At 37.2% G+C, this 14,217-nt stretch overlaps 1 protein-coding gene across 15 annotated transcripts in view; it reads right to left on the bottom strand.

The window, feature by feature from the left end:
• The window catches only part of LOC127426935 (calcium/calmodulin-dependent protein kinase type II subunit gamma-like), a 125,347-nt gene extending 111,342 nt beyond the window's left edge, over positions 1 to 14,005 (bottom strand). For 3 of the 15 annotated variants that reach the window (XM_051674121.1, XM_051674122.1, XM_051674127.1), the window contains exons 1-2: positions 13,800 to 14,004; positions 11,558 to 11,652 (exon numbers count right to left, since the gene is read on the bottom strand). In XM_051674121.1, coding sequence (XP_051530081.1) covers positions 11,558 to 11,652; positions 13,800 to 13,864 — 160 coding nt within the window. In that variant the 5' untranslated portion in view covers positions 13,865 to 14,004. Of the gene's footprint in view, positions 1 to 11,557; positions 11,653 to 13,799 lie in introns of all 15 variants that reach the window. The other 12 variants (XM_051674132.1, XM_051674135.1, XM_051674136.1 and 9 more) reach the window with 7 other exon arrangements.
• Positions 14,006 to 14,217: the final 212 nt, after the last annotated feature.

The following is a 14,217-nucleotide window of genomic DNA, read 5'->3' as shown; positions in this document are numbered from 1 at the left end:
CTACCTTCGAGCCCCAACTTCTAAACACTCAGATCCAATTTATTCGACTACCTCTCTTTTTCATAAATGCAGCACATGGAAAATTGAACAAAGCCAATTTGTTGGGAAAAGTGATTTCACAATATCTCGGGTTTTAATAAGGCTATCACAGCAGAAGAAATGAGAAACAGAAGGGAAGCAGAGTAAAATAAAATGGCAAAAAAGCAGGAAGGAACTGGACTCGGAAGGGGGTGCAATCGATGGAAGTTCTTCTAAAAGGCACAGTACGCAACAGCACAGAACAAAGAGTGCAAAATGAGTGTATCGTGCTTGCTCGTGGCTCCCGGTCAGAAAAGAAGAGCCAAACACAATGCCACTCGACTCCCCATAGTGAGGATGTGTTTCTATCAGTCCTAGAACCACTCCTCTCACACAATAGAGTTCAAAATGAGGCTTAACAAAGAGGTCAGCAATCCCAGAGGAGAGGGGATTAAGATTTGGGCTGTCCGATACACGCTTGGCACACTAGGAAAATTGAATTCAAACACACATTATATACTTCCAATTCATTCCTATTATGTACTACACAGACTGATAACAGTCAACTGTTGAATATGTTCAACAATGGCACAAGTAATGCTGATGCACCACGTTTTCGCCAACACGGTGAAATAGCCTGTTACAGCCAAGGAGCTGGTTACAGCTGATCAGTTGTTCTTGCTCAGAAAACGTATTTCTAAGTATGCAAATATTTGTTCACTACCTTTTGTTCACTGAATAAAACATTTCAAACAATACAACATATATATATATTTTTAATTTAACAAACCTCCAGATTTTTTCATTTTACAAATCAATTTAAATCGCACCAAAGAGAATGTGTCAAGCTTAAAAAAGATATAGCTTGCATGGAGTCAAGTGCTAGATGGTAACTGTTAATACAATCTAAAAAGACAAATGAAATACTTTTATTTTACAAATGAAAATACGACAGAAACATACATTACTTCCAATACATACACTGCATTCAGTCTCAAATCCGACTGCTAACAGTACTGGTAGGGATTATTTTAGAAAATGTTCATTTGATATTATCACATCTTTTTATTCTTAACATTCACAGGGACATGTCCCTACTAGGCATGGGTGAAAATATAGATTTTCCAATGCATCTCAATCTTCATTTGACCATTCTCGATTTTGATTTTTAAATACCAAGAGCGATCCTTTACTCCATGCGACAACCCTCTACAATGCGAGTAAACCACTAAAAATGTCTATGATTCGCCACTGGCTGGACATTTTTCAGATTTCACTCATCAGTGATTGATGGAATACATTTTTAAAAAGCTAAAATGTGACCAAAATTATGAAAAACATACAATAAAATATAATTTGTAAAATATTTTTGGAATGTACCAAGTTAGAAAGTCTCCTGTATAATTAAAAGCACTGGCTGAGAGAGAATTTCTTTCATAGATAAGCAAAATGGATATTGTAACTGAAATATTGCCAAATGAATCGGAATTGAACTGAATTGAAATCATAATCTAATCAAATTCGGGAAATCTATCTCAATACCCAGCACTACTTATTACACACAATATTTATTCAAAATTAACCAAAAAAAATTAAATCAAAAACTGTTTGTAATCCACTGAGAAGTCTGCCAAAACCACTGTCAATAAAAATAATGGCCAAATATACTCAATTAACCGGCCTGGCCAATATATGAGCCTATAAAGGCCCATGCATAGTGCATACTTCATTCCAAATTGAAGAACAAATGGGTGTGACGTCATTTAGATCAAAATCTGTCCAAAATGAAGCTGTTTTTGAGTTTCAGTGCTTTGTATCAGCATGCCAGCATGAAAATTCAGAAACATTTTGTACTGGCTGCTTAAAGGAATAGTTCACCCAAAAATTTTAATTCTGTCATTATTCACATACCCTCATGCCATCCCATATGTTTATGACTGTATTTCTTCAGCAGAACATAAATTAAGATTTTCAGAAAAATCTTGAAGCCCTGTAGGTCCTTACAATTTAAGTGAACAGGTGCCATCAGGCTGCTGGCTATTTGACAGTCCAAAAGGCATATTTAGGCAGCATAAAAGTAATCCAATTAATGTCTTCTGAAGCAAACCAATAGGTTGGTGTAAGAAACAAATTGATAATTAAAACTATATTAACTTGAAAAAAAAAATCACTTCCTGCCAGCAGTCGACACAGTGACATAAGTGCTATGGTGTGTTCACACAAGAAGTTGGAAGCGTGTATTTTGAATTTGTTCAACAGAGGAAGGAAGGTCACTCGAATGTTTGATCATTTCAAACAGCAATAGAGCACTGGGCGGAAGCAACAACTTAAAGTAAAAAAATGTTTTAATTATCGATTTGTGTCTATTTACTCTGCTGTTTGATAAGCTGCTTCACTCTTGTGTCGTCCGCAGCAGAAAACCATTCACAAATCTTATCATTTTTTTTGTCTGCATTCTAACTATTAACACTCTTTTATAAACCCATCTTTACAGTAGTATCAGTGTCATTATAAAATACAATAACAGAGTGTAACCAGCGCATATAGACGTGTGTTAGCGCATGAGTGCCGTGAATGCAGAATGTAAACATAACAAATTACACATTATCTAATGCATAGATATTACTTTAAATCATAACAGAGTGGTTAAAACAGCTTTTTACTGATCTTGTGTGAATTCTACTGATAGAATGAGACAAAGTCATTGATAACATTTTAATGTGTCATTAGTTAAAGTTTTAGTCTTGTTCGTCTTCATTTTTAAATGCTCCTCTAAACTCCTCCCAGAGCGGTGTGGCCGGTGTCTGAATGTTTGCAAACAGTATGCTGTTGCTTAGCTGTTTCAAACTTCTTTTTGGCTCTGAGAGAAGAGCGAAGAAGTTCTCTGTAAGTATGAAGACTTGAGATTTTGTATCGAACTCAAACACCCAAGACACTTGGTATACATATATTTTGACTAAATCTCCAATACACGGTGTACTACTTTTGGTAATGACCCTTCATGTTTTGCAGAACAGCCTCTTCTAGTATAACTGGCGGCACTGCAGAAATGTGCATAGGGCAACTGGAAATGACTATGCCAATAATAAAGCACTTGAGAGTGAGCAATATGGGAGAGATACACGCAGGATAAGTGACAGTGATATTAATGGTCCATGACGTGAAAATGCGTTATAAAGCTTCTAGTCAGATGAGTCAGAGGAAGACTATGATGTCATGGGGCAGGCAGTTCACAGAGGAGAGGACAAGTCCTCAACTATTTGATCATAATTTTTTTCTGCAGGGTTCACACCCTTTTATGCCCTTTCAAAGGAACTGCATGTGTGTATATACATAAACATCTACTGTATGTATATGTATATGCATGCATTACGGGTGCATGTATGTGCAAACACTAGGACAGAAAACATAGAGCCTTTTGGACGACTGCCAACAGACCTCTGGTGTTACGATCAGGGAGTATCACAGCAAAATGCTGAAGTAATTCTGACCGCATGCTGCTTTTCTTTAAACAAAACAAGCAACTGGTCCTTTAGATGACTGGGGCTCAAGTCAGCCTAAGGGAGGTTAAATCCTCTCAATAACAGCTTAATCTGAATCCAATGGATCTAAGGAGCCGTTTGAGTCTTCCACACTGCTTTCATAATGGACGAAGGAGAAGTTTAAACAACATATGTCTGCGTAGGACTAAGAAATTACGACCACATAGACAAAAAAGGCAACATTAGATACGGCTGTTGCATGCACACACCCCTGGTCTGAGCCAATGAAATACAACTAAATAAGTGGATTAACCTCAATACAAAGCAATCCCCCACACAAGAAAAGAGAGATGAGGACAGATGCATAGATAAGGCAGACACAGCAACAGAAAAATATATTTCTTTGATTGGTCAATGTAAAACTACAAACTAAAAGCTCTTAAAAAGATAGTTCACCCAAAAACGAAAATTCTGTCATTATTTACCCTTAAATTGTTCCAAAACAATATGAAACTTTCTTTCTTCTTTGAAACACAAACACAAAAGTGATGTTAGGCAGAATGACAGCCTCAGTCACCACTCGCTTTTACTGTATGGAAAAAAGACGCAATGAAAGTGAATGGCGACTGAGACCAACTAACATACTGCTTAACATCTTTTGTGTTCCATGGAAAATAGAAAATCATACAGATGAGGGTAAGTAAATGATGACAGAATTTTTTTTATTTTTTGGGTGAACTATTCCTTTAAAACACAGCCAAGGAGAGAAATCCTGCATTTTCTCCTAAGTCCCAAAAAATACTAAGGTGTAATTTGTATTAAACTCTGCACTATGACGCAACTTCTTTATAGAACATGACTAAGCCAACATGAGACACTGGTATGTGTAGACCAGACCTCTACTGCTATTTCCACAGCAATTCAACCTTTACTTTTCTGAATAGATAGAAAATGCTTGAGCACACAGCTGCTTTCATTATGGGCGCAAATTTCCTTGGCTCTGAAAAGCTTCCCCACTCCCAACTGCTAATAAGACCATGATGTGACCTGGCCAGATTGTTAATCATACAAATATTTGTCTTCATAAATGAAATGTAAAAAAATTCTGACATATAAATATTCCATATGTTCTAAACCCAATATTTATTGTAATGCAACTACACACACACACTGTAAATATATATATATGTCACCGTTTTGGCGGCACGAAGGGGACCTACACAATATAGGCAGGTGGTTTTAATGTTGTGGCTGATCGGTGTGTACATACATACATACATATATTAGTGCCCGACCAATATATAGGTCGGCCGATATTATCGGTATCGCCGTATATTTTACCCATATGCGCCGATATGAAAACTTTTTTTCAGAACATATAATGCAAAAAACAATGCTTTAGAATTGGTGTCATAGCGTAGTTTGTCCAGCAGAGCGTGCTCCGACTCCACTGTTTACAGAGTAGACTCTGAACTGATGGTGGCTCTGCAGACAGGGCGGAGTGAGCTGAGCGGTGTTTTCAAGGTAAGCTGTTAACTAGTTTGTGAAATACATACTGGAAAGTTAATAAACAATGACCCCATTTTATATAACTAATATAACGTTAACCCTGTCCCTGACAACCATGTCACACATGTGTTTGCTCTTAGCCAGCTACAGTTTGTCAGTGCAGTCAGTAATGTAGCAGACTGAAAGGTAAACATCAGAGCATATTTTTGCAGCTCAACAAACAACGGTGCGGTGGTGGATTGTGTCTGTTGAGTGTTGATTTCACGCTATGTTATTACCTTGTTGGTGAGACGCAATGCTGAAAAGTAAATAAAGTCCGTCTTTTACTCTCCGTGGCAACGAGCTTACAGCTAACTAGCTAATCACGTAGATACTTTCAACTGAGTGGAAGCTAATGAGTAAACATGTGTGCACCAAAATGTTTTGTTCAGGATTCACAGTTTGGTACCCCCTTCATCCGAACAATTCCAGTCGTTGCATTTCTAAAATGTAATATTTAGAAGTCTGGTATTCCAGACATTTAAATACGATATGTAATAAAAGTAGATTTAATAAATAGCATATTCACCCTGTGTAAATAATAATATATAGGAACTGTATCTAAAATAAATGAGGGGTGAAAAATAAACACTAATACAACAGGCTGGAAAAACAGACATTTATTCATTTTAATATCCTACATATATTTTGAATGTGTTGAAACTTGACACCGGGCGATGCACCCTGAAAACTGCATCATCAGAACTGTTTCATGCTGAAGAGCCGCTTAAAAGTACGTATTTTTTCTCTCTCGTAAATGTAAACGAGTGTAAATGCCAACACCATCATATATGTCACAAGGACTGATGCCTGTCAGCCAAAACATGAGCTCATTGATGTCATTAAAATGAGTCTGCTTTTTTATTCCATCAGTTGCTCCTGGTCGGTTTACGTCCTACCTAAGTTTGATGGTGCAACACTCAAATATGTAGTAGAGCGTAAATTGTGACTAGGCTAAGTTGTAACGTACGTATAGCTGGTGCAACCGGCCCCTGATGTTTATTTAGCTATTTATTTTATTTTTATGTATTCTTTATTTAAATGGTCAGCATTTGACTGATACTAAACATACAGTACTGATTTTTATTTTATTTATTCTTTCTTTAAATGGTCAGCAACTGACTAATACTGAACATACAGTACTGATGTTTATTTAGCTATTTATCGTATTTTTATTTATTCTTTAATGGTCAGCCATTGACTGATACTAAACAAACAGTACTTATGTTTTAAGCTATTTATTGTATTTTTATTTATTCTTTATTTTCTCAGTGTTCATTTCTAGAATTTGTTGTCAATGTATTATAATAATGACAAATGTTCTTTGATAAAAATATTTGTTTAAAAAAAGCAGCCTTCTGAGTATCGGTGAAAAATCCACATAGAAAAGGTCTGTTTTCATTCCAGCTCAAAAATGTAATATAACGGCCACCATATCGTTAATCAGTGAATTTTCCCACTCTAAAATCAGTATTGGTCTCAAAAATCCCATATCGGTACCAAAATGGCACAGGGACTATGCAATTAGATCGCTTTAAACTAATGAACCAGAATGACCCCATTTTTCATAAGCCATTGGATTGATTGACAGATACGGGTAGGTGCGTGGAGTGAAACTCTGCTACTCTAAAGCCTCTGTCAGGCTCACGTGTGTCTCTGCAGACGTGTGGTGCACGTCAGGGCACCAGGCACTAAGGGATTATGGGAGATTTTTTCCTCTCTCATTCGTTCTCTTCCTCAACTCCGACCACCAACTCTCAAATCTTGAGCTCCTTGTTTGTGTCAGCCAATCACGTACACCCCTGGTGAAATGGTTGCCTAGCTACTGGAACAAGCTCTTGGTCAAAACCACCAAATTTTTTTTAACAATTCAGCAACACAACTAAATGCTGCCTTTAAGTACTCCAGATATGCTACTAGGTAATTACAATGTAATGTGTGTTTAAGCCATTTTGGTCAGAATAAAATGGAGGCATAGGGCAATTTAATATTTCTTTTTCTTTTTCTCTACCCAGCAAAGGACAGGACCTATTTTAGTGCTAGTGTAACAAAATGAAGAGAAAAGTTGCGCATGACACGGAGAAATTATGAGAAATGTAGTGTAGTATTTTCAACAGTGAACATTCACTAGTAAAACTTCTACTGAAAAATAACAATTTGCTTCCAACACGATTCCTTTATTGGCACGTCTCCAACTGGTTTCCAACTGGTAATTAAAAGAATAGTTCTCTCAGAACTAAATTCGATCATTATTTACTTTGTTTTAAAATTATTAATGTTGTTCCAATATATGAAGTTATTTTTTTACAGTGGAACACAAAAGAACATTTTTGAAGAATCATCATTCAGGTCTTTTTCACACAACACTAGGGTTGGGTACTGATACAGATTTCCCGATTCGATTCAATCCGATTCTATTCATTTGGGTATATTTAAATTATAATGTTCATTTGGCTTACATTTGAAAGAAATTCTCTCCCAGCTAATTATACATTGCAAAAATGTTAATTTTACTAATGATATTTAATTAGTTTTTTATCATTTTATTTATATGCTTTATTTTTTATTAACAAATCCATGTATTCTATCAATACATTTTGTTGCCTATATTATATTTTGTTACATATCTGTTGTTTAATTGCAAAAACGGTACTACCTCTTTAAGAAAACCGGCATTTCTGTAGCGAGCATTTTCTATATCGATGATAAACTTTTAAGATATTTTTTATATTTAGTTAAATGTTCTACATCTAGAAGATCGGATCAAGTGTGTCACTAAAAACGCAAGCAGTTCGGCAAAGTTATACACACTACTAGCTTACTGAATTAGTCATGAAATCAGCCTGTTAGGAAGTATTAGCAGGCTAGCAGCTACCTCGCCCTGCTGTCATTGAAACTGGCAGGCTCGGTAGCTACTAGCTGGCTAAAATTATATCGTTGTGTACCGAACAAGACAGCACTGATATTGCAGCTATCAAATGAACACAACAACAACTCCAACATCAACACCATTGCTGTTTACTTATGTACTATTTAGTTAATGCTTTTTCATGATCCAAAGTGCTTTTACGTCCGCTTGTTGACACAGGCAAAAAAGTGTTTCTTCTTCATGTGATGTTTATTGACAGTTGACAATCCAGCTTACCGCCACCTAATAAGCCTGTGGAGCGTCACAAGAAAGTCTGTCAGTGGAGTCAAATGTCCGCTGAAGACGAAAGAAACCCCGCATCTTGATTAAATCCTAAACAGAGTATACTTCTTGAATTAAAAATTAAAAGGTAGCTTGCCCTGTGTAGTCTACACAGTTATGTTCATTCTTGAGGTCTAACAAACATGTGGAATCCATTTCCTTCCCCTATTAATGGTATGAATTGTATATATTGATAAATATCGATAGCGAACCATATGAAAAAAAAATAGTGATAAGAAATGTTTTTGGCCATATTGCCCAGCCCTAATGTCAAGCCACCAAAAATGTTGCAGGGAGGCACGGTAAGTCTGCAAATTGATCCAGGACTTTTTGAATTGAACTACATCAACTAGAATTAAATGCACACTCACAGCCAGAGTTGAGAGAACATTAAACCTAGCATTAATCTCAGTCAGATAAATTGAATATCGCATTACATCAAGCAGACAGGAACCACACAATTCCATGGGTAACTTCCAGAATCTCTATATTAGTAGGTAAAGGGTTCCCGTCACACCCCTCTTCTCCGGCTAACAGGCCAGCTGTAGCATGGTCCAGTACAGCAGCCCTTAATAGGCCGGGCCACTGGAAACAAGTAATCAACAAAGAAAATGGCTGTGCCATAAACAAGACCCTCACTGTCCATGCTTCCCACTTAATTCCACATTAACTGAATGAAAAACTGCAAATCAGCAAATCAAGGGAGGGAGAAAGACGTACTGCATAAGACACTTTACTTACTAACCTCCTGCCATTATGACAAACGATGCTCTCCAACCTGCTGAGGCATGTACATTTAGAAATAATGCAGCAGAATAAAACTCTACAAGCTAAATCAGAGAAGGGCTCAACAATGTTTTTTCGGCCTGAAGTAATGATTTTTACTTTCCCTGACAATATGTGACAATATTTTACATTTTGCTTCATCAAACAAAAAAGCATTTGAAAATCAGACAAAAAAGACAAGACAGTGTACTTATCGTCTTTTATAAGGCCAAGAACTACAATCCCATAAAGCATTGCGAATGACATTGTTGAATTAAAAACGACGGAAAATATATAAAACTATTGATTTTAATTTGTTGGTTATAAGTCTAGAAACAATTAATTTTAATTCTATTTAAAAATATTCAGAAATTTAAAAATATATAAGTAGCCTGAGCGTGTAGTAAGGGAGCATTTTTCCTCAGGATCATGGGTAGTGCAGATATTCCATGGGTAATTCCGCTTTTACACACGATTTCTTAAAAATGAAGTTGAAATAACATGGATGGATGGCTTCAAAAGAAGCATATACCATTCATTAACAACCACGGAGCTCATGGTGGTCGGTATTTAAAGGTTTATAAGATATAGTTAAAAATGTATTTGCCAATTGAAAAAATGTATAGGATTTTTTACATCCAGAACCGGATTGTTAGGCTACGTTCTATTAGCCAATGTAACTCCGTGACTGTAAATTCATAAACCCATTAAAACAACGGCATTTGGTAGAAAGCATTACTGATTTGTTTATAATTTTCAAACCATTTTAACTGATGAATCCAAGACTATCACAAGTCATTCTTGCCATTTCAACTAACTAACCTACTGTATTTCAGCCAGCTAGAACACAATACCTTGGTTACGTATATAAATCAACAGAATTGGCAACAATAATGTTCAATACATCACAGAAAAATGTTTAAGTTCAAAAGGCAGAACACCACATGTGCATGTTCAATGAAAGTGAGATGTAGTGACAACACAGCACTGGCCCGAAACTCTCTTAACCTGGCCATGGGCCATCTTTATTGTTGAGTCCTGCAGATTAATGCTTATTTCATTAAGAAAATGGAAATCACTGCACATGATTCATCTCCAATTTGGCTGATCATTTTTCTCCAGCAATCAATAACCCAGTTTCACACTGCCCGCAACACTGTCATAACTTTATAAGACAATAAAGTTTACTATCAGCTCAAATTACCCAGAATCCTCCCTAGTGTATGACTCAGCTTATATGCCTTTTTAACATTCATAATATACCACAATGTTTTCCCATGTATCAGGGCAGCAACTGAATGTTAAGACAAATGAAAAGATGCCAGTGAATACCTCCTTTTCCACAGCAACCTATGCAGGGCTTTGAAACACACCTTAAATCTCATTGTTCATGGAAAAATCCATCTTTCATTCTTTAACTGAAATGACTAAAAAAAAGAACCTATTTTTTTTCCTATTGAGCGCTCTATTCTCTTTTTTCTCTAATCAAAAGCAGCTTTTAGCGACACCACGTGGTACTGATAAACACAAAACTGCAGGTGGGACTATTTGTCAGATTTTTGCTGCAGGGCACAACATGTATTTTCATGTGTTTCTCAGTGTTGCACTTTAGAGAAATCAGGGATGGACAGAAATAAAAAAATATATATATTAAAAAAAGACAAATAAAAGAGACGTTTCTTTTTTTATTTTCTCCCAAATTTGGAATGCCCAATTCCCAATGCGCTCTAGGTCCTCATGGTGGCATAGCGACTCACCTCAATCCTGGTGGTGGAGGACGAATCTCAGCTGCCTCCACGTCTGAGACCGTCAATCCACGTATTGACACAAGGCTTGTTGAGCGCGTTACCGCGGAGACATAGCGCGTGTAGAGGCTTCACGCTATTCTCCGCAGCATCCATGCACAACTCACCACGCGCCACACCGAGAGCGAGAACCACACATTATAGCGACCATGAGGAGGTTACCCCATGTGACTCTACCCTCCCAAGCAACCGGGCCAATTTGGTTGCTTAGGAGACCTGGCTGGATTCACTCAGCACGCCCTGGATTCGAACTCGCGACTCTAGTGTGGTAGTCAGCGTCAATACTCACTGAGCTACCCAGGCCCCCCCAAGAGCTTTCGACTACATTAAAATGTATAAATGTTTCTATAGAGCATAGCTCAAGCAATTGCAAGATTCCGGGTTTGATTCCCGGGAAATAACAGTATGTTTGCATGCACTTTTAAAGTTCAATTTTAGTAGGACTAAATCAGTAATTGGTTTTAAAATGTCATGTAAACGCTTTCCTCCAACAGTCCGATTTTTGCGAATTTGGACTAACAGACCTAGATAATGTGGTTGTAGATTACAATTCCGCAAATGTAAATGCCTCCGGCCTTCTGTTAAGAACCTGAAAGCTTAGTTTATGATGCCTATTCTTCTCCTTCCCTCAATGCACAGATGACACACAACAGCTTCATCCCATATTGCATCATATGCAACTGATGGAGTGCTGAATTTAATGCTCACAAGCACCCTACTAGAAGTAAGATTCAGATAAAGTGTCTTACCTCTTGCTGACAGTTTCTTTGTGTTAATAATTTTAGCAGCATATTCCTGGCCAGTGGATTTCTTGACACATCTCCGCACCACGGAGAATGCACCCCTGTGAATAAAAAACACATGAATCTTGATTTACCTCGAAAGCAAAAGATGCAGACTCGTGCAAACACGGAAAGATCTGTCAATAAGGCATGACATAACAACAGTGCAATTATAAATGCATCCAAGACATAGAAACATTGAGCATGGCTGAAAAAGAAGTCCAACTCACCAATGTCTCACATACAGTATGCTGACTTACAATAACATAATACAACAAAAATGACCTTTAATTTTTATAAACGCAGGTCATAAGCTGCTAAATGTTTCATTCACTGTGCTGCGTTCTGAAGAAGTTCAGGTTGCAAAAAGGGATTTAATGTGACTGTTACACCATTAAACATGATTCCAGGTTGTTTTTCATTGAGCAAAGTTTCAGCGCTTGATAACCGGTTAAGACAGTGTTTTTTCCCTTTTGCTCTGGTGTGCATATTTACATACAATAATTAAACAAGTTCAATGAATGCCGTTTCATTTTTAACCATTTAAAAATCAAAGCACCCCGAAGATGCAATTTAAGCGCAGCAGTGTACTGTAACTCCACATATGACAATACTTGCATACCTCACAGAAATGTGAACCTACACAGGTAGTGCGCAAAAACAGGCAGGAACAGTTTGATTATTTTGTTTGACTTCAATGTGAGATTTTATCTTTTAAAGATCAATGTGTTTAGGCTCATATCTCACTGTGCTCTTTATTTGCTGCTATTTTGAGTAGTGTTTGAGGAAATTCCATTGCAATAAACGTTCTTTAAATGTTTATTCCTGAGTCCCGACTTACAATGAAAAATAAATTAACCATTCATGAAAACTCCTGTTTAACAGAATGTAAAAAACAGTAACCGTGCACATCCCTAGAAAATACTGAAAAAATAGGATTGCACAAAATAAAAACTAAAACTACCAATTAAATAGCGTTCTATCAAAGTTCTTTTTAGATTGTCACACCAATTACCTCCCTCCAACATTCTGGGAAGTTTAGTTTATTGATTAAGAAAAACTAAATGAGCGGTCTCAGAACATTAGGAGTGGGATCCCAAAATATTGGAACCATTTACAGTAAGGGGAACATTCTGTGTTTTTGCTCGGTAACTGTGTGTGTGCGACATACTTCATATTTCAATTTTTTCATGTATTCAGCTACAGAACCTTGAGTGCTCTATATAGTACACTATGCTCTTTTAATTTTGAACTGCTTCAAAACAAAATAGCCTACTAGAATACAAGACAATCTACATTGCTGAGAGAAAATTGTTGTTAAACGCCAGGCAAAGTGCCAACAAAATCCTCAAAGAAACCGAGAAAAAGCCCTAAAAATAAAACAAGGTATGAACATTATAGTATTCACAATATCAAACATACTACAGTGCATATACTGCACTCAAAAACCACAAGAGCCCCTAAAATAAAACAAGGCATGAACATTCTACATAGTATACACTACATTCAATAAGCTATAGTGCATATACAGTACTCAGAACCAGGCATAAACAATCTACATTGTATACACTACGTTCAACATACTACAGTGCATACAGTCCTCAAAACAGGCCGTGAACATTCCACATAACAGTATACACTACATACAACATAGTGCATAAACATAGTCCTCAAAACCACTAGAGCCCTTAAAATAAAACAAGGCAAAAACATTCTGCATAGTATGCACACTACATTCAATAAAATATAGGACATATATTGTACTCACTAGAGCCTTTTTCAATTTAGTATACACTACATTCAACATGCAAAAGAAAATATTTAGTACTCAAAACCACTAGAGCCCTTAAAATAAAGCACTGTGTGAACATTCTTCATTGTATATTGCACAATTAACATACTATATGGCATTTATATCACTCAAAAACCAGCAGTAAAGCTTCAAACGTAAAATTAAAACCTTAGATTAGTTAGCAACGCACAACGGCTTGATCCGGATCAAGTCCAGAGCCTAGTGCGGTACTCAGTCCTGGACTTGATCCGATCAAATTCGAGGCTTTCGGAAAGGTTTACGAGTCTCTTTGCGAGTCATTTCCCCCGCTGTCAACATACAACTCAAAGAACGGAACGCAACAAACAAGAGTAACTTGCGCCGGTGACGTCACAATGCTACATTGTTCCTTTACGTCACAATGCCACAATTACTTACTTTCCCAGCTCTTCGTAAAGCTGATACTCGTCCGTAAACCTGGTCGAGGTTACGATTGTAGCCATGTCGTGTGTGCGTGCGGGGAGGGGGGTCGATGCCTCCGTTGTTGCTGCTGCTGCTGCTGCTGCTGCGTTTCAGGTTTCGAGATGAGAAGCTCATGTGTTCCAGAGAGAGAGAGAGAGACAGAGAGAGCTACAGACGGAAAGTGCGGAGCGGAGGGGCGGGGCCGGGCTGGTTGGTGGGGGTGGAGAGAAATAACGCGAGCTCACGCGAGACCTGCAATCAGCAAAGTCACGGGGAGGGGAGGGGGAAATAGGCGAGTTAAAATAGCTGGAAGTGTGCAATGTCTGCTCTTTGAAATTGTATTTATATTTTTGGTTATGTAAAATATATCATTTTTAGTTTTTGTTTAATTTAG

Source organism: Myxocyprinus asiaticus, chromosome 36 (assembly GCF_019703515.2).
Source record: "Myxocyprinus asiaticus isolate MX2 ecotype Aquarium Trade chromosome 36, UBuf_Myxa_2, whole genome shotgun sequence".
Classification (NCBI taxonomy): domain Eukaryota; kingdom Metazoa; phylum Chordata; class Actinopteri; order Cypriniformes; family Catostomidae; genus Myxocyprinus; species Myxocyprinus asiaticus.
Note: the sequence above shows the minus strand (reverse complement) of the source record. Positions and strands in the feature narration are given on the sequence as shown.